This window comes from Vidua chalybeata, chromosome 3 (assembly GCF_026979565.1).
Source record: "Vidua chalybeata isolate OUT-0048 chromosome 3, bVidCha1 merged haplotype, whole genome shotgun sequence".
Taxonomy (NCBI): Eukaryota; Metazoa; Chordata; class Aves; order Passeriformes; family Viduidae; genus Vidua; species Vidua chalybeata.
In genome coordinates, this window is record NC_071532.1 from 20,993,859 (window position 1) to 21,019,114 (window position 25,256).

Below are 25,256 nucleotides of genomic sequence, written 5' to 3' on the forward strand. Positions count from 1 at the left end.
TTAGCTTGTGGTGACGTGGATGCTGCAGCTGCCCTTATATGAGCTCAGTGAAGTCACCAGCCTCCTGGATTCTTCTATTTTAATCCAGCTGTCTATTCCCTGGGGCACCCCTTGCCCCTCCTGGCCACGGGGTAATTCTTGCCCAGCTGGCAGGAATTCCCAGCAGCTCCAGTTCCACAGCCACATGAGTCACTCCAGCCTCCTCTCCCACCCGGCTTTATCTCCACGCTGTCTGCAGTGTGCAGCCATGGCTGGCAAATCTCTCCTGTCCTCCTCTGTTCTGAAGCTGACATTCATTTAGGGATGCTTGCTGCCACAGACATATTTCCGTGCTTGGTTACCCTGACAGAGCTTGTCTGCTGAAGGGAATTTCCTTACAGAAGCCAAGGTGAATTGCAGTAGGCTAGCAAGCAGTTCAGATTTTCCCCCTGGAGAGATGCTCTTCTTTTGCCAGCTTAACTCAGCATACCTCCTTTGTTCTGCCCTACTGTCTGTGCCCATTTAGCCCCATTTGTGAATGTTACCTCTGCGTGCAATCTGTTTATTTTATGTATCACTAGAAAATTAACTTCAAGGAAGACTGGAAGCTGATTACCATCCTTGTTGGAGGCAGCGACCTATGCCAGTACTGCTTGGACAAGGTTTGTATGTCTGAATTAGGCATGCTCATCCAGGCATTTGGCAGGTGACCAGCCCTGGAAACATAGCTTTTCCGTCTCTCAGGGAACCAAAGTTCCTCTTTGTTTAAAAAGCACTTAGAAGTCCTGCCCCTTTCATCTGTATTGTATCAGAAACAAGTGCACAGCTTTTAATATGGGGGCACTGCAGCTCTGGAGAAATGTATTATTTGAGTACTAGGAACCTGCTCCTATTGAACAAAACACAAAGATTAAGCTGAAGAGTTCTCCCTGCTTAACTGGACAAAGTAATCAGTGTGGTGTCTCAGGCACGTTAGGGGACACAAGTGAAGTCTTCTGAAAAACATCTTCACACAATAATTACTGAGGATGTCCAATTCTTGCTTCAGAATGACGCCCAAAATAGTAACATTAGTTTATAGTGAAAAACATGTCTTTAGCTGTCAGTGGGCATCCCCTCTTAAACTGTTTATGTGGCACAGATTGGGGGTCTGTACCCCAACTTGTTGAAATGACCAGTCACTGTTCTCTATTTTGCTCTTTCCTTTACAGGCTGCTTCCTGGAGCCTTTGTCCCCACAGCTACACCTCTATACAGTCACAAAGTTGTTTTGCTTACAGGCTTTGTGGGGTCTGACTGCCTTCATATCAGTTTCTCCAGATGGGCACTTTGAAAATAAAGATACTGTTCTGTTCATAAGGCAAATCAGTCCACTCTGGGTCCCACAAAAGTCAACCCAAAATCCAAAAATGTGATCAATATAGGCATTATCAGGGAAAGGCTCTGCCAAGATACCTCAGGATTTTCTACAGACATCAGAGGAATATATTAATAAAAGCATAAGCACTATATAACCTCTGTATATATGCTGGTAAACTTCTTGATCTGGAAATATATCTGCCAACAAAAGAAAAAAGGAGTATCAAGTTGGTATAGCTTCTCATAGATCACCTTGTTGGTTCCTGAAAAAGACTGCCTCAATTTTTTTTTATTTTTATTTTTAATAGGAAACTTATTCAGTGCAAAAGTTTGTAAAGCACCTTCAGGACACTCTGGATATTTTTTATAAGGAGGTAAGCTTTTAAGATACCCTAGCAAGCTATGTTCCTGGCAAGTACACTGATGTTTTTCTCACCTCTGATAAACTGTCAGTGATTATGTTTCATACAAGGTCATCTTTCAAATAGTTGGAGTCAGACTGTTCCTCAGTGCTGTATTTCAATGACTATACTAGCTAATGCCCTGAGAAAGAGAGCTGCAGTTTCAGAAAAACTGTGTTTGACAATATTTATGCTGTGGACCAAACATACCATGACCCTACAGCCAGTTTTCATGGCTAAACCAACCGTGAACAGTTTCATTTACCCTAGAGCAAATAGAAATGTCCCAGGGAGCGAAGCAGCATTTCAGCTAGTTTGTACTAGCTGCTGGAATTTTTTTGGCTGACATCCACTCTATGTCTCCTCCCCCTCCTTTTATACATCATTCTTGCACATGCCATTGGCTGCAGCCAGTGCAGTTTGCACTGACTCCCTGTCCTACAGATGGCACTTCTTGCTCTTTGTAGTGGTATCATGTTCTGTTATTTGTAACATGTCTGTATGTCTGGTTATTATAATCCTCACAGCTCCCAAGAGTCTTTATCAACATGGTAGAGATGCTAGAGCTCTCTGGGCTGCGTCAAATCACAGCAAGCTCTTCAGAGTGTTCTTTGACAGCAAAGTAAGTGAGCAAAACAGCTCTTTGCCTATAAAGTGATATTTTTTTTTGGCTCAATCTCAATTTCTACAGGAGGACATCCACACTGAGCTTTCCGAGCTACTTGCATTGCTTTGTTTACCTGATGCACCCATCAACTTTCTATTACTTCTTGCAATACTTCAGCTAAAAAGCCTGCACCTGTAGATAGCAGAGTTCTCACTTCTCAGCTATAAGGCATCATGACACAGCACCAGTCAACATATGATTGCTGAACTTCAAAGGCTTTTTTGCCCAGCCATCTGCTGGTCAGCAGCACAGGCTGACATCGCTGATTCCTCTCTTTGTATCCAGTGCTGCATTACCTCTGGTGCAGGCTGGACTGCATGCAGCAGAGCACAGCCAGGAACTGCTCCTCGCACCTAAAGAAGGAGACCAAAATCTTAACTCAAAGAAGGTTGAGAGACTTGTTTTAGAAAGCAGCAGTGTCTTTAAAGGCATCAGAATGGACCTGAAAAAGCTCTTTAGTCTTGCAGAGAAAGGTATAACAAAGACCAGTAGTTGCAAGGTGATGTCAAATGAATTCCAATTAAGTTAGGCACAGATTTTTTAAAATACAAGTGATTAACTACAGGAACACACTGGAAGGGAAAATAATGAATTGATGGTTTTGTCCAATGCCTTCCTATTCATTCCAAGCACATTCTTAGAAGATGAATTTCAGTGAAGCGCAAGTTATTACCTCTTGTTGTGAAGGTAACATAATAAAACAGAGTGGTGCAAGGACTCAGACTACTACATGGAAAAATTTGTATTTTCTAACTTTAAACTCTCAGATGTCTGAAATTCTGCTGTAAGCCCATTCATGGGGTAGATTTTCTTGTTATTCTAACACATGTGATTTCCTGCTGATGTGTGGTATACTAAACACTTTTCTTGTGTTTGACTCGAGTTGCTGATCCTGCAGCTCTTTCTGCTGGTGGTAGGTGTTCATTTTGAAAAGTAAGTCAGTAGAGATTTTTCTTTTGTGAAATATCTGTCTATTCCTTAGCCACTAAGGTGGCTCTCCCTTCTGCATGTGAGATTTGAGCACCTATCCTGAGCTTCTTGAAGCAGACGCACAGAGCTGAAGAACTGTGAATAAACTATTCTAGACTGGTTTTTAATTCTAGTATTTCTTTCATTGAAGGAAAGTTTGCCCATGTTTCTTAAACCCAGAGGAAAATACTTCTGAATTACAAGAAATTAAGAGAGTTAACAGAGATTTTCAGGTAATGCATTGATTCTGTAACTGGTTATTTTCACTTGTGTCTCTTTATATTGCTTCCCTCACTGCCTTTTCTGTCGTGCGTATCCTTAGCAGTACATGGAGGGATAACTGGAAAACTACTTGGATACAGCCTAATCAAAACCCTACCCAGCTAACCAGTTAGTAGCAGTGCAAGACTTTCCACATTGCCGCCTTCTTTCTGAGTTCTGAGCTGGATGCAGATGGAGACCAGTTCTGTTTCCAGCTGCTGTTTCAACAGCCAAAAAGGATTTAGTAATGATGGCTGCTTTGTTGATCTGTATGAGTCCAATGCGTAGCTCACATGAATTAACATGTCACTGCAAGAGTGACAAATAACCTTGCATCAGCTGTTTTGTGGTTACTCTTAGCAGAAGAAATTAACTAAACCAACCATGGGCCAGCTTGCTATCTGAGAGTAACTTTTCATAGCCTCAGGCGTAAGATTCACTCAAAATTAACAGAGGCTGTAAATAGCTATTGGAGCAGAAGCTTTTTCCATCAATGTTCTTATGAATACAGGAATCACTGTATCAGATCACATAATGTTCTCCATTCTGGCTCTGGCAGTGGCTGTTGTCCAGTGAATCTGACAAAGCTTAAGAAATTTACCCTGGGTAATGCTTGCATAAGCCTACTAGAGGGGTCATTTTCTTCAGCTAAGGAAGAGGGATTAGGAATGTTTTGAGATGTGACCAGGAACATTAGCATTTATACCCATAAGATGGCAAGTTACAATGAGATGGGGTTTTTTATTTGTATGAAGGTCTGGGACCATAACTTTTGAAAGTGGCGGGTAATTTTTCAATGTATTCAAAGTATTATTTTAATTCAAGCACACCTTTCTGAAAAATCAAGTGCACTTCAGCTCAAGTTGGCATTCTGGACTCATTTGTCACTTCTAAAAATGTTGACCTTGTTCCTTCTTTTTTTATATTTTTCTACAAATTTTAATCTAATTGCAGTTGTGCAGTTTTGGTTTCTATAAGTAAGGTTTGAACTATTTTTTCCTGTTTTTTTTTTTAAATTAAGCAACTTTATATTTTTTACTTTTTTTTTGTTTGTTTGTTTGAAATAATCCAGCTTCTGTGCATTTTCCTCATGAAAATCTCCTCATGAACCAAATTATTTTCCTAGCCATTTTCTTGACTGCTTTATAACATTTAGCTGGATTTACACAAACGATTCATGGCTTCCTACATCGAAAGGTGTTTAATCTGCATGTTTCTGCTAGCTGACAAATGTTAGATGAGCCTTGCAAGTAACTCCTCTGTTTTCACTGATTACACGGCACGCAGGCTGAAGCCTTGCGGCTGATCAGCAGCGGTCGGTACGAACAGCGGGAGGACTTTGCCGTTGTCATCCAGCCATTCTTCCGGAACACCTTGTTGCCCCTGGATAGTGTGAGTCCTGTTTTGCTTTCCCATTATGCAAGGGCCAGTATGTTGATTTCTCTTAAGCCAGTAAAATCCATGCCACAAGGACTGGGTTTTCTTCTCTCTGCACAATTTAGTGGCACAGCATGGAATCTGTGGTAAGAGTGAGAGAGGAGAAGACAGGAAGTCTCACAGGAAGGCAAGAGGATTCACAGTGCTGCCTGTGAATCAAAATGGCTTTAGGAAACATTCATAGCCTGCACCCATAAACTAGGCACCCTCTGACTTCCTCTAAACTGTGTGTTGCTTCCCTTGTTGAGGAGGTTGGTTAGCATTCACCACAGTTTCCCGATTTAGGTTATGGAATGTGTTCAGGTTTTCTTCAAATGAAGACCAGCACTTGAATCTCTGACTCATCCAAGCATAGAAACAGGAAGCAGCCTTTGAAACCAAACACTGATTCTCCTTCTTTTCCCCAGCCTTAGCATTATGTACGCTGTGTTGTTAAGGATACAAATATCCAGTGTGATTCCTCATCAAAACAACCCAGTTTTGCATAGTACTGATACTCTTTTCATAGCATCCTCAATTTTTTTTTTCTGTCAGCCTACAAGGTTGACCAGTGGTCACCATACAGGTATTGATGAAGCAAATTCCCCCTAAGAGAGACATTTGCCACAGTTGGATAAGCCCACCATTTTTATTGCTATCTGAAATTCAGCAGAAATTTCAACACTTGAAATGTTGTTTGTAAGTCTGAATCACAGAAATTTAAAAAGCAATAGTAAGCACTTTTCTATCAGTTCTGTACAAAATGGAATGTGGGTCAATGGCAGGGTCCGTGCAACAGCTGTGACATTTGGCTTAATGATACATTTAGTTTTGTTGTGAAAATTTTTGTGTGAAGTTGAGCAGGCTGCATTACACAGAAGGTCTCCAGGTGCAGTAATCAGGCCATAGTTAGGAGCACCTAAGTTTATTTCCAGTGTGAAAACATAAGCATATTGCCTTTAGGAAGATACCAAAATTGTGAAGTGGGTGGGTATATCAAGTACAGTACACTAGTAGATATAATATGTCAGATCTCAAAGACTGAAATTTTCTGAGAAATAAATTTTTGCTTTTATTGCAGACTAGCAAGCCAGATATGAGTTTCTTTGCTTCAGACTGCTTTCATTTCAGTGTAAGAGGCTATGCTGAGATGGCCATGGCTCTCTGGAACAATATGGTAAGAGGTTACAACTTAGATTCCTATGTGTTTGTGGTAGCAGTATCTACAAAAGATCATGAGAAAAGTGTCTGAAACAAAAGAGTAGCAAGACATAAAACTGATATCCTAACAAGAGGGGCTTGCTCAACTCTGAGGTTCTTCTCACTTTGCATTTCTTAGGCATGTAATCCAAATTTATCATATTGCATGAAACAGTGTCAGTCTTTGCTCATTCAAATTGGGAAGTCTCAAGAGTCTGGAGAAAACGAAAAAATCCTTTCTGATTTGGAAAATAACTTGCATTAAAACAAAAAGCCTAGTTAAACATTCAGTTATGTAGGTTTCCTGAAAATGTCTGTTCAATGATCTTGCCCTTCTTCAGTGAATTCTGTTATATTTATTAGGAAAACATATATGTGACTGAATTTTTGCTGCCATTAATAGTGTGGACATGTTGTACCACCCACTCTTGTATCTGAGGCAGTTTTAGTAGAGTCACTGAAACTAATGGGGGGCTGAAATCAATCTTACGGTGCTTGTAATCACATTCCATCTGTCATTTTTGGGGAAAGGAATAGCTTTTGAATAGTGTTGGAAGAAGGTGTCAGAGGTACATGCCAGACTTGATAACTCCAAGGTCACAGTTACTTTCAGAAACGTTTCCCCACGTTGGGTGGAAGACTATGGCATTTTTATACCACAGCAACATTTCCTTCCCGCGTCTTGTAAACACCAGTAGCCAAATACATTGTGCTAGCAGAAATTCTACATCCTGGTTTGCACAAGAAGCAAACATAAGTGGAGGGGAATGTCTTTTCCATCCAAGTAAAAGTTTGAGAAAGATAAGAAACTTTGAGGATACCCCAGAATGAGCTTGCAAATAAGGACTGGAAAGTGCAGGGCAGGAATCTGTGCAGCTGCCCAGCATAGCATATGAGCTGTAGGTCCAGGATTATAGAATGTACAATGCAAGCACATGCTCAGAGTAATTGATTTGTGCATGCACAGCAAATCTGCCTGTTTTCCATCAGGTTTTCCTGTCTGGGACTCCAGATGACAGTAGGCTGGTAGGCTTCACTCTGCTTCATAGCTTAAACAGGGCTAATGGTGGGCCAGAAACCCCAGGCAAATGTAGAAAAATTCAAATTGAGCATGGCTGAGGGTTTCAAGAAAAAAAAAAAAGGATAGTACCTGGGCATATGGTGGTCTTAAATTGGGTTTCTGTTGCCATGTGGTATTCCTATTGGCCATTACTCATTCCTGAATCACCATCAGTCTTTTTTCCTATGCCACCAGAGTTTTTTTCTGTCCCTACTGTCACTCATTTCCTACGCATATAAGGATATTGACACAAAGCTTTCTACTGGGGTGGCAGGGATCAGGTTCTTACTGATGCAAAGCACAACTATTCCCTCCCATAGAGATCTGTCGGTCTATGCCAACTGCAGATCTTACTGTTTACTATTTAAATCTACTTCTTCACATCACTGCTTTTCCCTGGCAGTCCTTGTATGGCAAGGCTGTGCAAGCTTACTGTAAGGCTGTATTGTTTCCCTGTTCCCTGAAAAGCTGGGCAGGCTGCAGGCTTATGGCCAAATGACACGGATTCTTGTCAATGCACATAAAGGGCCAGACTGTGCCTGGCCACTGTGTTGGGTATGCAGGGATTGGGATGGCTTACGGAGCTTCTCCCTCGCCGTGATGTTCTTTGCCCTTTTGGCTTCATGCAAAACAAAAGTGTGCTCCTGCTCTCTGAGGTCACAGGACTCTGTAGTCTTAAGGGGTTTCCACTGGTCCCAAACCCACCTTGTCAGGTGTTTGGCCAAGGTGAAGAGACACATGGACAGAGTGTTTGGTTAGTGTTCTGCCTTCATGCTTGCCACATGCTCTAGAGGAGCTGTGGTTTCTTCCAGCGGTTGTCCTGTGTGCTCATGGACCTGAGGATACCGTCATCTTCAAAGCCCAGAAGCTAATGCTCCTGAAGAACAGATTGCATAAACATGAAGTAAGCATGAGTGGTTACAGAATTTTGCATTTTATCATCTTTTGTCTGGGCTCTGTGCCAGAATCCTTACCAAGTGCCCTGGCATGGGAAGAATTACAATTACCTACAAATAACTAGTTGCACCTCAGGCAGAATGCTGCAAGATATGAGCCACACATCATACAAATAACAGAGCTGTTCCCTTTAAGGTACAGAAAAACTACCAAATTCAGTCTTCACTGCATTAGCTGGTGGGTGGGCCAAGTGATTAGGACTCATAGAAGAGTCCATCAGGACCCTACAACAATCAGCAAAACTTGTCATCCTGTTTTTTGCTTCTAATCTTCTCTTGTCTTGTTAGCTTTCTTCTCTTCCCTCGTTATATTTTCTGTGGTTCATATATTTTTATTTTTCAGTCTTTGCTAGCTTCTTTCTGTTTTTTAAATTTTTTATTAAAAATTAACAAGAGAGAGAAAGTTTCTCAGTGTTTCCATATGAGAATTTTACGGATAAAATTTGTTTTTTCCATGTTGAGTTGGTTTCGTTGCTCTATTGTTTCTCTTCAGCATGCAGCTGACACTGTAATCCCTTGAGGACAGTAAATGCCTGTATGGACAATAGCAGAAGCACCAGCCATCCTCTGTGCTGTATTCCCAGAAGTGCTGGATGACAACTTTGCAGTTCTCTATGGACCAATCTTGTAGTCATTACTTCAGGCATGTCCATACAACAGTTGTAAACACTTCAGTTAACATGACTGAGCAAGCCTCTACTCGTTAGCTTAACTATGGCAACCAATGCTATGTGCACTCCTAGCCAAGCACAACTGCCTGCCATTAGCCCAGGCATATTTTATGCTGGGTTGGAAATGGGCTCAGGGTGAGCCTATGGTCAGCTGTTGCAATTTAGCTGCCAACTGATAATATAAAAGGCTCTGTTTAACTTGCTTCTTGCGAGATTGTGAACCCAGCCTCAGCTAAAATTCCCAGGGAATTTCTTATCTGAGTGAAGACTGCAAAGGTTGGCATTCTCCCATCCTCTCTCTGTAACTCTGTCATTTCTGAAGTAACTCCCATCATCATGACACTTAGGCACCTTTCTTTAAGTAATGTGCTAGGTAATATGTCTAACATCTGTCATGTGGGTTTTTTCCTGTGGTTTATACTGCCATTTGAGACTAGTACATGGCAGAACTGGATGTAATAGCGAACCACTTTGCTTTAGCTGAACATTTAAAATGCATTGTATTCGGAGCAATGCAAAAGGAAGAAACACTTATCCTATTCCTAGCTTCCGAGGGAGTTATTCTGCGGCCAGTACATCAGATTCTCAATGTCTTCAGTTCACAAGTGTTAAAATGTTTGTAAACTTTCCTCTGCTCCTTCTACCACACTTCTTCGTTACTGTAAGCAGCAAAAGACTGGATAAGAATTTGTAACTGTCTGAATCAAGAGAGTCTGAGAAGAAAAAGATTCATCACGAAGTTTAACATTGCTTTTCTCTTCTTCAGCTGGAGCCAGTTGGTGAAAAGCAGACTTACAACAACTTTACCCATGACAGATCAAAACTCAGGTGTCCAAACCCTGTAAGTAAAGGTCAAGGTGCTCTCTCCATTAATTACCTCTATTTTTTCCTCCTTTCTTCTCACTGGTAGAGCTCTTTAAAAGAGTATCTTTGTGAAGGTTTCAAATAGCTAAAATATATTCCTGTTTTGTTACAGACAGGGAAATCTACTTAAGATTTAAGACAAAAAGCTTTATCCTCACTGCAGTGGAAAGCCTTTCATTAAAGTTAGTTCTAATGAGTCTGTGTATTTCCATTTGCTTGTTTGCAGCAAGCAAATTAGGAAGTGATGCCACCACTTGTGATTCTGAGGTGGCTTCTTTTTTGTGTTCTCAGAATTTTCAGACAATATAGAGCAAGAGAGTGTTTGGGCTAAGATAGAGAGAAGGCAAAACCAGCTGATTGTCTAAAGATCTACCATTCCTCTCTGAGAAGGGGCAGTGTCATATTGTTGGAATACTGCCTGTTGAGTGATCTATGGTATATAAAGCCTTTGCTCTCCCTTTGTAGGAGAAACCTTTTCTTTCCACGAGAAGAAATAGTGGATTTGGAAATTCAGATCTCAGCTTGGAGAAAACAGAATCTTCAGTGCCCTACTGGGCAGTCATTGTGACTGCAGTAGCTGGGGTCCTGGTGGGTTCTTTACTTGGCTGGGTTGTGTCACGAAGAAGAACCAAGAAGCGCCAACACAAGGCTGACACAGAAAACAACATTAAAACAACCCCTCTGTAACACAAGTGGAACAAACATCTTTCTCTGATGAGGCTGCTCTCTTCTGTGACACAGAGAGTAGCAGAACAAAAAACCTGTTGGATGTGAATGAAGCTTCTTAGTTGCCCAGGGATTTTTGTGCCAAATAACATTGATCAGTAATGTATTTTAGAGTTATCTTCTGCGGACCAGGCAGGTGGAGGATGAAGTTCAAAGTAATGCTGTGGTTTCATACCAGCAGGCAACTAAGTACCACACACCTGCTCACTCAGTCCCCCTCAGTGAGATAAGGAGGAGAACTGGAAGAAGGTAAAACCCATGGATTGACATAAGAACAGTTTTAATAACTGAAGTAAAGTAAAATGTAATAATAATAATTGAAATTAAATGGGGAATAACAAAAAAAAAAAGAGAGGAATAAAACTCAAGAAAAACTAGTCCTGCACACTACAATTGCTCATTGCCTTCTGACTGATGCCCACCCTGTCCTTGAACAGCAATCAGCCCCTGATTGCTGAACTTCTTCCCCCAGTCTATATAGTAAGCATGATTTTCTATGGCATGGAATATCCCTTTGGCAGGCTCAGGTCAGCTATCCTGGCCATGTTCACTCGCAGCTTCTTGTGCTGGCAGAGCACAGGAAAGTGGAAAGTCCTTGGTTTAGAGTAAGCACTACTTAACAACAACTAAAATACTGATTTGTTATCAACATTATTCTCATACGAAATCCTAAACACAGCACTGAACCAGCTGTTATGAAAAATATTAACTCTATCCCAGCTGAAACCAGGACAAAGTGTTAAAAGCTTTTCATTCTGGGATCCAATTCTCTGTTTCATGAATATTACTCAATTGCACAAAGCAAGAACACCTGTTCATGCATCCTGGCTTCTTAATTGTGCATCTGTCCTTTTCTCTTATAAACCTCTATTTAAAATGTTAGAGACAAGTCTGTGATTGCAACCTTGTATTATCCAGTAGTAAGGTGTGAGTGAGATAAACAGCAGCTGGAATTTCTCATGTTATATTCCAGCAAGACCATTGTGTTGAAGGTGCTAAGGTGATTCTACATGGGCAAGTACAGAGCCATGGAAACATCTTTAAACTGGTTTCTGAACAACTTGGATCCACATGGTACCACTGGTACAGTGCTGGGCAGCACAGATAGAATAACTCTGCACTGCCTTGGACCCCTGGCTCCTTCCATCTGGGATGGGGTGTGGAGCTGGGCTGTATCTGTTACTTCTTCTCCAGGGCTAAATAGCCCAGAGACAGTCCTGTATCCTCCTGCCCTCCCCTGTATGGGTGCTGGTTCCAGAATGAGTCTTCTTGTGATGGATTTCTTCACTAGCATCTAATAAGGGGTCTAAACAAAAGTGCGGTACCTGCAAGCTAGCTTGGCTTAACCCTTCTTGTAGGACATCTGTTGTGTTCAGGTCTCCCAGGCTGGAGACTCCATGGTTATTATGCACAAAAGAGCTTGCTAAGTTGTTTTGCACATTTTAGTTTGTTTTGTTTTTTAAATTCTAATTTAAGGAGTTCAGGGACCATCCTTTTTGGAAATTAGACTTTCCTCGTTTTAAACCTGCAGGCCAGTTCATATGATCTATTAGTACAAAAGGCTCTTCACAAGATCCGCATGATCTTGTTTCCCAATATCTTATTTCCTATGTTAAATACATTACCTTTTAATTTTATTGAAGCCAAAGTGAGGTTTGCATAGGTGCAATTTTTTTGTGACGTGTACTACATTTCCACTCCAGAAATGCAAATGAGTAAAAATGATAATGTTTCCCAGAAGAAAGTGTTCTGCATTTCCTGCATTTATTATTATGCACGCAGAAGGTGTTCAGATTTCTCCTTTTTCCATTTCATTTCTGTCAGTGTCCTTGCTAAGATAAAAAGAGGTGGGCAGAGTACAGCTTACGTAGTCAGGTTTCAGGGGCTGTAGTTGCACTCACCTCTTCTTTGATCTGCTCTCAAAGGTAGGGCTGTTAATAGTAGGACTTTTATTTACCTGCATCTTACCCACAAATGTGTGTCTGTGAGCTCCACATGCAGCACAAAATAGGGATATATTTAGAACGTGAACCAGGAGCAGTTGCATCTTGTTCCAGTGCAGCACAGGCTCTTCCTGTCCCTGTCTTAACTGTGGCCCATTAAGTATCTACCTGGTATTTATTTAACTTGGGAAATAGAAGCAAACACAGCCTCCAACCAAGAGACAAGATTTCAGTGTATTCCATAGCACCTACGCCTCAGACGCATTGGAAAAATATAATCCTCATATGTGAGGAAGCTGAGCAAATTCCAAAGGCTGATATCTCCTCTCATCCCTAAATGTTGTTCTTGTGAGTTGTTTTCCCTTCTGGGAACTTTGATAGCCACTGCTCATACAACTCTTGGCTTGGGAAGAAGTAAAAAGATAATAGTTCTCTACAGAACCTTTCATCAGTACTAGGTATTTCAAAGGAAACTCAAGAACAGTAGTTCAGTACTGATTTATCTTTCCAAATCATGTGTGCATGCAGGAAGGGGGGTGGGAGTCCTGGAGCATGAGTTAGAGGTGCAAAATGCTGCAGTCTCTCACATCAGGTTTGTCCTACGTAGAGATGGGTACAAGTGCTTCTTGGGTTTCATGCTTGTGCCCCCTGCTAGAATGACTAAACATCCCCTTTTCTCACTTAGGAAGCTAAATTTTGTTCTGAGCTTCTAAAACCTAAATTATAAGAAGGGCAGCCAGTTGGGAAGCGAAAGGAAGGATGGTTCTTAGCTCATTCACTATCCTGAAGGATTCTAGAGTGGAAATAATTCTTGTGCAGGAGCCTGGTTGATTCTGCTTTTGAATGGTGACCTGCAGTTCCCTGCAGCATTTAGCCCTGTAAGGGATGCTGTCCTTACTGATGCTTTTGGGAACAGGAAACCATCAATCTTAAATTATATTGGCTCTGTTCTGGTAATGCAATAGGACACTTCCCCTACTTTCTGTAGCTTTGGTGTAGCTTTAATGCACGAATACAGTAGAAGCTGGAACAGGAACTGGCAGGTTTTTATTTAATCTATGGAAGTATCTTCTGGCATCTTTCTTCTGTAGGCTCAAGTATGTGGTGAAATGCACTGGCATTAAAAAAAGTAAATCAAGAATCATGCAGTTTGCAGCTGTTCCACAAGCAAAATTATTTCCATGAAGATGTTACTGCTGAACGTTCCCTCCATGCTTATTAAGGTAACATGAATCTGGAATGAATGACAACCAATTAGGTCTGGATACTTTGCATTCAGTGTCACGTTAAATCAGGAAGTAATCTTATCTGTCAGTTGTCCATTTGTCCTTTTTTTCTGTAATGACACGCCCTTGGTTTCAAATGCCCTTATGGCGTTTTGCCTCAGCGGATGCTGAATAGACAGATTGCCTACAGAAGCACGAAAGAAGAGGCTTTAGAAGGAACTTCAAGTCTGTATGGAAAAATGGATCAATTGGATGCCATTTTAGCCAAGGATTTTGCTTTAGCCAGTGGTAGTCTTGCCCACCAGTGAAAAGCACTTCTTCTGTGTGATTTTCTAATGGCCTGAGAAAACAGGCTTTATGAATGCTGCATCTGGAGAAGAGCCACAGCTCAGCCCACATGAGTGGTCACTATCCAAAGGACCTTTGTGGGCACTGGCCAACAGCTCAGGTTGTCGAGAAGGACACTTGGAGTAAATATTACTCTGTTCCCTGGTCCTAAGAAATAATCTGTTCTTCAAACAGGGAAGAGATGAAGCCTGACAAGCGTTGGCAAACATTTGCCTGCAGCTTCAGCAGTTCTGGAGTTTAAATTCTGGCCTTCTTTGTTACTGCTGATGGACCTTCCTCTCATCATGGTACAGTGCCTGCATGCTGCTGTGTAAGGTCTAGGGTCAGTTTGCCCCAAAATCCAGTTTAGGTGCTCAGTGAACTTAGAGAAGAGAGGGAAAGTTCAGTAAAAACATGTGCAGAGAATTTTGCACAGCTTTGGAGATTGTTAAATGTTTCCTCCCACCACCTTCTAGGTGGTGAGATGTGCTAATGACAGATGATGTCATTTTAACAGCTAGGCAGTATGTGATAGCCTGGGACATCTGGGCAAGAGTTTTGTTACTTGGAGGGATATTTTGCTGAAACGTTGAGGTGAAACAACCCCACCTAAAGAAAGGAAAAGCTCTGGATTTTTACAGCTCTTCATTTTTTGTGATTTACACTTCCTGGAATATTTAAAGAATTTTGGAGGCTTGGAGGATCATAGATTTGCTATTGGAGGATCATAGATTTGCAATTCTTGCTTCCCCCACGCACCCCCTTTTTTTTTTAGAAGGAAGGTATCTGGGATTTTGGGACAAGCAGGACAAAAAAATCTATCCATAAAATAGTCAATATATTACTTAAATAAAAGAAATTTTCTGGGTATCATAGATCTTTGAGCACAACAGGGAGGGATGCTCTTGTGAATTATTGTGTTAAAACTAATTCTGTTCCAAGTACTCATTTTGCACCGCTGTGCTGCCCAGTGTCTGTGTGTACCCATTTTGTTCCACCAGACTGGCACATTTTAACTTAGCACATGCTGAGTATCTTCCATTTAAGTGTCCTTGCCACCAGTTAACTTTGGTGGATATCAGATGTTTCACTGTCTTTCTGAGAATGGTAGATTTCTCATACTTGTTTTGAAAAAAGTTAACTTTAGATGCTTTTGATGACCATTCTAGCACAAACAAAAAATTGTTCCGGATTTGACCATTGGAGAGAACATTACCCCAAGGGAAAAGACAAAAAAAAAATAGGACTTGAGCAGTTCTAGAAAATAAATCCTATTAAACATAGGTGAGCTTATTTAAAGGGTGATTGGAGCTACTCACTGGCTATAAGGAGTTTCTTATTGTCTTTCAGTTTCTGTGATCTATGAAATTGTCACTCATGATGAAGCCATAACTGCATTAAGTCCACTGAGAAAACATCATTTGCTGAACTGTATGGGTTTTCTCTAATTGCAGGCCTTCAGCAGGATTTGTAGAAGTTGGGTATGAAAATGTGCTAATGTTCTCTGTTGGATGAAGCGTGGGATCCATGAATGTGTTTCTGTGGTAGGGTGCTTGTAGTTTCCAGGCCTTCTGCTTCCCTACAAGAAGGATTTAATAGTCCCTTTGGACTAGGGGTGCTGCAGGGACATGGTTCTGTGAAAGGCAGCCAGGAATTCCTGCCACTGATCCATGGGCTGACCCTGGAGTGAATTATTTCAGCTGGAGAAGCCAGCTGCTTCCCGACGTCTAGGAGTGCTTTCTCATTGCTGTAAAATTATTATGGCTGTGAAGAAAAGGAGCATGGTACCTTCAAAGTATCTCTATCTTAACCATCAAAGATTTTCTAAAAAATCCTTTTGGTGTTAAAAACTAGCCATAGCGGAAAGCCCTTTAGCTACCCCTTGTGTTGCTTAGGTGATGGAAAGCACCACCTGAGGGCCCCAGTGGGCTTAGGTAGTGATAGGAGAGAATCCCCAAAGTGAAACAGCAGCCAGGGTTGCTCAGCTGTGGTTCAATTCAACAACAGCAGGGAAGCTGAGCCTTGTGTAAGGGCTTCCCAGTGGGTGGAGACATTCACAGAAGATACATTTTGTGTTCTTGCACTGGTTAAAGAGGAATTGCCTGGGTCAGCAGCTCTCCTCCACCCACGAGGAATTTACCTGCACTTGCCAGGCTGCCCACAGGTATCCTCTGAATCAGTTTTCAGATCAAAGAAAAACACAGGAGTTAGGAGTAAGTGGGGAGGACACAGCTGGGATAGATTAGACAACAAAAATCAAGGGTGCATCTTTTGAAAGTTTCCAGGTTGTCTCTCTCCTTAGCTCTCTCAGCAACCATCTTATATTACTTCAGCATAGACTTAGGAACCCTCAGAAACCTTGCCTGTCTGCAATGCAGCCTCTGGGGCCTGGGTTGCAGCATCTACTAAACATCCCACAGCCAAACTGACTGACTGCATGAATCATTTCGTGTCCCTGAGGATTCATCCCAGACCCTCTGGGGATCAGAGGAGCTGACATACCCAGGCTGTGCTTCCCAGACAGCCTCAGGTGGAGGACAGACACTGAGATCCTCACTGTAGGCAAGAAAAATGACACCTGCGGGAAGGCGCAAAAGCAGAACTTCAGGTATCTAAATGCTTCTGAAGTCCAAAACCAGAGTTCAGCATGTACTCTGAAGAAATGACATGGCACTGTGTGGAACATTGATAACAGGATTAGACATACCTATTGCATCACTGTATCATCTACATAAGCTGCTTGTGCATCTGAGCTGAAAATGCCACCAATGCCACTTAGCCTTTGACATAACATTTATCTATCACGTACTTGTTTTTATGGCTTGAGCTGACCTTTTCCTGCTGCTGCTCCTACTGCAGTAGTCACACAATCTCTTCGCCTTTTCCCCTACCTGAGACATCCTTTTGTCACAGCTGTCAGAAATCTCTGGTACAAGGTAAGTAAATAAGCCAGCCTAACAATTAGGACATTCCCCTTGCTGTTACTTATTCAACAACAAAAAACTTACTGCCTTTGTTGAAGCATCATCTAGAGAATTTTACAAATGTTTATGAAGGTAATTTGTGTGTCCTAACATTCCTGTGAGATAGCCTTATTACCCCCCCAACTAAAGATGATGAAATTTATGTGCAGAGAGGTGAAATGATGTTCTCCAGGCTACGTGATGAGTCAGTGACTGAGCAGGAGATTAAACCCAGCAGTCCTGGCTCCACAGACACAGCCCAGTTGTGTAACCACTGTACAACTTATCACTCGATCACTAACACAGGGAGACTGGTGGCTGTGCCAGCTTAACGCCTATTTTTCGCCTTAGAATGAATGCAAATATGGCAAAATATTGGCAGTTTGTTCCAGCGGGGAGAGAGGGGTGGGGAGCAGCGAACTCCACGGAGGATCGGGTCCCCCCCGATGCTCCATTTACACACACAGACACTGGGCAGCGCTGCGGTGGAAACCGGGGCCCTGAGTATCGCGGGGTGGGGAACGGAGACGACGGGGAAATTCACTGCCCTCCCATCGTGCTCCCACTTGCATTCCCACACCCAGTAATTAGCTCCAGGTTCCACCCCCAGCCTGCAAGGTGCAAGGCTGCAGGTTGCACCAAGCTCTGAAGGGATTCTTGCACATTGAGTAGAGTAGGAAGAGTCAGGATTTTTAGGGATCCGATCTCGGATCTGTTTATGCGGCGATGGCGTGTCCCCCAGATCAGAAAAAAATGGATCCTATTGAGAAGAAATTAGGTTGATGAAATGGAGATTTTTTTTCTTGTGCTGTTGGTCTGTCTTTCATTTTTTACTTGATGGAAGAAAATGATGGGGAAAAGTGGACCTAAAGTGAGAGTTTTCATTTCAGAATGTTATTTCAAAGGCTATTTAGTTTCAGAATATTCAGCAATGCAGGATGTCTGCCTTTTGACTTACTTTTCAGCTGAAAAATATTACTGATTTGGAACCTTTTGATTTTTTAATATTACCATCCTGACTTTTGAATGGGAGCTAACACTAAATCATCAGCAGGTCTGAGGAGAAAGAAAAGTTGTTTCTTTTGAATAGTTCCAGTAAATGCAAAGCTGTTATTTAAAATGTTTAAGAGGCAGTTTCACTGCCGATCTTACTCCTGTATTTATCAACATGATCTGTCTCTACCAAGTAATTTTGCTAGCTATGAGAGTGACCACAGACCAAAATCACTGTCATGCACAGTCATCATCCCTGCTGCCCGACAGTACCAGTGTGTAGCTCTAAAACCAAATTATCAATAGCCATCTTCAGCAAGAAACCCTGCAGTGTAATTGTTGGAGCAGTTGCAGCATGTGTGTGACCACAGCAATTGGGTAAGCCTTTCCTACTGACTCCAGTAGCAGCTCAGAAATAAAAAAAAAAAAAAAGTTATAGAAAGAGGGAGTTTATGGTACTCCCTGTGCTGCCCTATCCCAGGGCAGGGAAATCTGCTTCAATAGGAAGCAAGAGCTGTAAGAAACTGCACCAAATATTGTGAAATTTGTGACATAAAAGCACTGGCTGTGCTTATCCTCTCTCCCAGCCATGGAGCTGGAGAACTGCTCCTGGGTGTCTTCCCACCAGACCATATTTAGCAGAAACCTGTAGCTTACTTGTGTAGCTTTTTTGAGTTTTGAAATTTCATAACTTTATATGAAAGCAGTTGTGAGTTGGGATGAATCTTCTTGATGGGAAACAGGGATGTCCCTGCAAGTTATCAAATGCTAAGAAGATGTAATTTACCTGTGTGCTCCCTTTGGTCTTTCTTTGAGCTGCCCCAGCTGACTGTTTGCTATGACAATCTAATTATGACTTAGTCTGGCCCGAGCACCAGCTGCCTTTGGTTTCTTTTATCTCACTGAACTGGGCAAGCAGAATCTACATGTTTCAGACCCTGCTCCCTGTGTGAAACCAAAGGAATTCAGAAGTGCATTAGAAAGGCATTAGCTTCTCCTTTTCCCTCTTTTTTTTTTTTTTTTTTTTTTTTTTCCACTGGAGCCCATCCAGATGGAGCACAAACAAGGAAAGGATAAATGCAAAGTGCTCTGCCACCCTGAAAGCATGTGCTGACGTCAGCTTTCATGAACTGGCACTTTAATCATCGCATGGGGAATGTTTCTCTCTCCCTCTGCAGCCTCCCTTTGGATTTCTCAGTGCACCAACATTAGCATTTATGGCAAGGAAGATTTATTTTCTTTGCTGGTTAAAAGGATAGTAAACTCAGAATGTTTTCACAAGCTGCTAGACAGAGAGCTCTGGAGACCTGAAATGCTGTAGGCTCAGTCTAGGTGCATCAAGGGCAGCAAAAGGGCAAACTTCTTCCTGGATGTATTTCCACTTGCATTAAGAGCTGAGCTGAAAAGCAGGGGGCTAGTCCCTCAGCATACACAGAAAAGCTGTCAGCTTCTCCAAGCCAGACTGCACAAAGTACCCCCAGGGAGGAAGAAAGTATGGGGTACCGGATGCAAGGGACAGATCAGTCAGGGATTTCCAAAGGACTTTTTGAGGCATATAAGTTAAATTTTTCAGAATTAAACACTGAAAGTTAGCAGACTCATTTTCTGTTCATGTGTCAGGCCTCAAAGAAGCACCTTGCTCTCTCCCTCTGCCCCAGTCTTCCTGAGAGGACAACGGGTCATTGGGCTTTGGCCCCTCTCAGAAGAGCCAGGAGTGATGAATTCACTGAGGTGTGTGAGGAGCATTTTAATTTTGCTGAGGAAGATCTCTGTAGAAGTGCTTTGCATTTGTTGTTATCTTTCTGCTGGGCTTGAGCATACTCTGTTTCTCTGCATCTATCACTGCCTAGTCATATTTTCTGTATTTGCTCCATGTCCTTCACGCATGTATGTAAAGCAGGAGTAGGATGCAGCCATCCTTTCTTGGCTGTTTGCCATAGGTGAGCCCAGAGATGAAACCCTTCCCCCCACACCCGACGTAGTGGCCATCACAGCACAGAAATTCAGGGCAGTTCTCAGCAAAGCAATTCACTGAGGATTTTGGTCATTATGGTGTGGGGAGGTTACCTCACTCTATGCCCTCAGAGATGTGCTGGGGTGGGGGGGGAACAATAACAGATATTAATGATGCTAGCAGGCTATTGTCAATACAGATGCAGTCAGCTGTTCTCATCAGCTGCTTTCATTGGGCTGCCTGCTTCGCAATAAAGTGGTTTCCTAATTACAGCCTTCACTTCTCACTGTCCTGTATGGTCCTGCATCATCAGGTGCTGCTGCTTCCTTTACACTTGCTGGAGCTCTCTGCAGCACAGCGCTGTCTCAGCGTTAATGCCCCACTGGCCCGTGTAATTAAAGGAGGATTAAAGATGGATTTGTGGCAGCTACATTCTTATTTTGGTACCTCTTGCATGTTGTGGCTCTTGCTTCTTACACAGCCCAAGGTGACTAAAGGGTTGCAGATATTTAAAATACACATACACAGATATATATGAATATGTACACACGTGTTATATGTGTATATATATCCCAGTTAGTGATGCATTTCTCAGGTGTCCAAAAACTTCTGTAATGCTATGTAAGAAATATATGAAAGAGATGGGGAGCAAGTAAGGGTTGTCATGAAAGCTAGGATCCACTTTTAGTCTTTCTCCTAGCTCCATCTCTCACACAGACAAAAAAAGTCACATGAAAACTACAGCTATTCCTTCCTACCAACCTCACTGCCACTGTATTTTAGCCTCTTATCTTTAATAACAGATACCCCTTCTTAGTCACCTTCCCCTCAAGAAAATCAAATTTTCTCCAGTTGAGCAGCTGGCACTATCAGCTGAACTCAGACCATCACACAGCATGAGCTGACTGCGGGAAAACCCTGAGAGTTTGGGGCAGTTTAATAATTTGTTTGATGTGCTTTTTTATTTACTTTTTTGGTTTGGAGTGCTTGGTTAATACTTTCTAAACTTTCAAGGCTGGAAACAGTTGCAGGAGAAAGAGCTGCAGGAAACTGCACCAAATATTGTGACATAATTAATGACGTAATCCTCACCGTGTCCCTGATGTCAGTTCGCAATTTGACTTGCTAATACTGGAACCCAGGTTTTGTGTTCCTGGTCTCTCTCAACCTTCTGCTTGCTTGCCAATTTTAAATGCAAAGTTGCTCAAAATGACCACTCTGCCCCTAATCTAATATTTTCATATTGTCTACTGCTCCCTAGAAGAGATATGATGGTACAGCTCCTTCTGCAGTTCTTTTAGCATAGGCTCACCTCAGTCCCACCAGCCTTTTGCAGATCTCTCATACCACCCCCACCCTGGAGTGAAATAAGCTACATTTATCAACCTCATTCTTTTGTTATTACAAATACATTATAAGTACATTTTGGCCCATATAATGTGATATCATTTTTCAGCACACCTTGTTGGATATTGCTATACTGATTAGAATTGGACAGAAAACGAATACCCAATTACAGCTATTGTAGGTCAGTAAAAAAACACAGTTCTACAGAAATTAATGTTTTGCGAAGTTTGGATGGTAGTGAAGTGTCTAGCTTTCACTTTTGGGGACTTTTTAGAATACATTTACTTCTTCCATATAAGATGTTTGTTTTCATAATGACACAAAAACTCTACAGGCATACTCTTAAAAAAATTGTTTCTCCATTATGATCAATCCTAAACAATTATTTTCCAGGGAGTTGTAACATTCAGATTTATTACTATGTAAAAAGAAAATGCATTTCCAACTCAACATTCACACAAGACAGCTCTTATCCTCTAATAAGCTCTGTTGGTGGCAGATATTCTTGGTAAACTGGCAGTGTTCTGCTCAGAGGTGGTAGCAGCAGAAGTACTTTTCTGATGAGGGCAGCATGAATAGCTGATGCAATTGAGATCACAGAATATTTGGTCTGGATGGGACCTTTAAATGTCATCTCGTCCAACCACCTTGCAATGATCAGAAACATCTTCATCCAGATCAGGCTGGTCAGAGCCCTGTCCAACCCAGCCTTGGAAGTGTCCAGGGGTGTGGCATCTACCATTTCTCTAGGCAACCTGCTCCAGTGTTTAATCACCCTCATCATAAAAGCGGCTTTTGCAGTGTTAGGACTCTCCCCTAGTATTCAAGCTGTTTAGATCAAAGACTGCCAAAATTTGGGTTGCTAGTACCCAAAGCAACTTCTGCTGCAGTGCTGAGCCCTTGCCACTTTCACGGGTTTTGTGGTGCCCTTTGGGACACAGGCCATGTTTAAGGAGCTCAGGCAGATTCTTGCTCGATTTTTCTGCAGTACTAAGTAACCTCAGAAACACTTGATGACTTCATTGCAGCCAGCTGTTACTGTATAAACAGTTATTTAAAATACTGTGTCCTGAAATACCCACGTCTTCATCCAGGGAAATAGATACTATTGTGTGCAACACCATATAATCAAGGGAACTGCCTGGCAGGTGACAAGCATGGTGCCTCCTGGAGTCACCACGGATCTAAATACTCATCACTAGAAAGCAGTGGAGAAGTGACTGTCAGCACTTCTACCCTTATTGACTCCTGCTGGGTAGCTGGTCCTCCAGGATTCTCTCATGCCATCAGTTTAGCCATGTGGACTTTATTGGCTTCTACATGCTGGTAACTTTTATTTCCAAGAGCAATAGCAGCTATTCAGCCAGAGCTGCAGACTAGTCGATGGTTCACCCTGCTGAAGGTGGATTCAGATCTCACCTAACCCATTCCCAAAAAACGAATGCCTGAAACCTTTGTATTAGTCCTGCCATCTGCCTCATTTCTGTTCCATGACTTAGGAGAGAAATCTTTGTTCCCTTCTCCTCGCTTTGACTGTTTTTCTGGATGAAAGAACTCCAGGAAGAGTGGGATCAAGCAGAAGTCACTCGTGCTGTACATGCAGCTGTCTGCATACTTCCCGCACCTGTTTGCCCTCCCTATTTCTGGCCCTAAAAAATCCTAGGAATTCCTCATTAAAGGTTTTTTTCTTTCATCAGCTATCTCCTGACGCAGCCAAGATGACCATTTGTCTTTCCAGAGGGAAAAAGAGTATGGTGTTTTTCTTTGTTCTGCTGTTCCCTGATCCATGGGCAGAGCTCTTTCTGAAGGTGTCCCCAATTTTTTCTTTGATCTGGGCCACTGTGTGCAGGCTGCTGCTCGGGTTCTGCTCTGCATCTTTCCATGTGACACGGTGACCTACATACCTGTCCTTGCCAGTAATGGGTCATAATCCTGCCTTATCTGACCCTCCCTTTTCAATGGTGATAAAGAGAGATCTTTAATTATCTGGTGGTTTCCACCCACCAGTCCCCAAGTTAAATGTGGTGCTGCCTGCCATCCTTGTTTGTTTTTGAATAAGAACTAGCTAATGTAAAGGGTTTCCATCCAAACTTCTCTGTGGAGTCTTAAATCTTAATCCATCCACAGTCTTAACTAATTGGATTTGTTTGTAGAAGAAAGCTGCCTGTGGTTTGACTTTCTGCAGAAGAGTAACCAAAAAAAAAAAAGGAGCTGAGGAAAGGATAGGAACAAATTACATTAATGAAGAAAAAGCAAACTGCATCACAGCTTACTCTGTTGCACGATAGGTATAGACATTGCTTAAAATTGCAGTAGAGATTTTGCAGGAATAAGAAAATCAGTGGCCTACTTAATATTCCTCCACCCTTGCAGGTTAGTTATGCAGGGAATAAGCAGCATTACTGCAACAAGACACACTAACTTATGCCTTATTTCTGCTTCTAGTACCATTGCTCTAGTAAAACTCAGAATGTAAAATACTTCTTCTCTTGAGAATAGCATGTAAGTGCTATCTTATTTTTGCAAGCAGCACTAATGAATTGGTAAGCATAAATAAAAACACAAGTAGCCAGGAAAATCCAAACTCAAGAGGGTAACTCATTTTAGACCTAAGAGTCCAACTCAGGATAGCAATATACTTGTCCACTGACGACTGAGGAACCGTGCCTATCATACTGCTGGTATACTGGTACTGCCTGCTGCTATCCCTCTGTCCTTGGCTATGGCACATCTGCTACAGCTGCATAAATTAGGTTCAGATGACCAAAAAGCAAGCTTTAGCCAAAGAAACTGCACCCCTGTGAGCATTCCAAAGCTGCCTAAAATGCCACCACATCAAGAATGAAAAATACTGCATACAGCTAATTTAGCAAGGTCTGTAGTTCACATATGTTTTCTGTTTGTTGCCTCAACCTCCCCCCGGCTGGAGGCGAGCAGCAGGCACCCAGCTGTGCCCAGTTATGGTCAGAGACAGGGAGGGGCGGGTTGGAGTTTAAAAACAGAGCAAGAGGTCAGCTGTTTGCTTTGGCTTAGAGATAGGGCTCTGGTTTTGTGCTCTCTTTTGATTTTTACCAATTCTAAAGGTTGTGAGACTGATTCTAGCTTATTCTGCAGTGATATTACTGTACAGTTACATCTGTACTGATCTTACATTGCTGTTTCTTGTTTCATTAAGGTAAGGGAGCTATGAGCCCTGTTCCCTGTAACAGAAGGGGTCAGTCTGAGTTTGCTTCCTGCTGTCTCTGTTCCCCTTTTTGATGGATACCAGTGTCAGGCACTGAGCCTCAGTGTAAACCAAGTCCTGCTGAGCATCAGAGACCTACTTGAAGCCATGAAATTTAGGAGAGGGCTATAGTGATATCATCTTTTTGAGCTGTTTTTAGGAGTCTTGAAGAACACTGGTTTTTAAACAAATTTTGATTTAATGTGTTTAGGACCTCTGTGATTGATGGTGTCTATAAATACCATTTAAGCTCATAATAGAATTTTTAGCATACCATTTTCAGGAGGTGGTAAGCCAGGATTGCTGCCTCACTCCTGCAGCAGCTTCCCTTGGCTGTGGGGTGACCCTCTGAGTGGCACATTCTTGGCATGAGGGACATGTGGCTGGGGGGCTCCTCAACATCACCTCCCCTTCTTTTTGGCAAAATTGTTGTCCAAGGAGCATGCTGGGCAACTGAGGTACACAGAGCTACTGGGGAGGGCATCAAGGGATTTCTGTGCTCAGAGTATAACTCCAAGTCATGGAGAAAATAACCCAAAGGGCAGCACAGGCAAATGGGACAAGTCCCTCCAAGAAAATAGACATGGGAGGCACAAAACAGGATAGGGACAGGGAGGAAGAGGTAAAATCTGCTCCCATCCTCTGCACTCCTTTCTCAGAGATCTTGATGGTGTTATTAATAACATTAATGCTTTTCTTGGGGAAGGAGGGGGAAAACATTTGATAAGAATCTGATTATATGTTTCTATATT

General features: G+C 42.2%; 1 protein-coding gene across 1 annotated transcript in view; it reads left to right on the forward strand.

Annotated features, from left to right (window-relative positions):
• PLB1 (phospholipase B1) overlaps positions 1-10,870 on the forward strand; it is a 76,332-nt gene extending 65,462 nt beyond the window's left edge. The window contains exons 52-59 of the mRNA XM_053937345.1: positions 561-641; positions 1,646-1,711; positions 2,266-2,360; positions 3,526-3,607; positions 4,923-5,027; positions 6,133-6,228; positions 9,705-9,779; positions 10,268-10,870. Coding sequence (XP_053793320.1) covers positions 561-641; positions 1,646-1,711; positions 2,266-2,360; positions 3,526-3,607; positions 4,923-5,027; positions 6,133-6,228; positions 9,705-9,779; positions 10,268-10,489 — 822 coding nt within the window. The 3' untranslated portion in view covers positions 10,490-10,870. The remainder of the gene's footprint in view (positions 1-560; positions 642-1,645; positions 1,712-2,265; positions 2,361-3,525; positions 3,608-4,922; positions 5,028-6,132; positions 6,229-9,704; positions 9,780-10,267) is intronic.
• Positions 10,871-25,256: the final 14,386 nt, after the last annotated feature.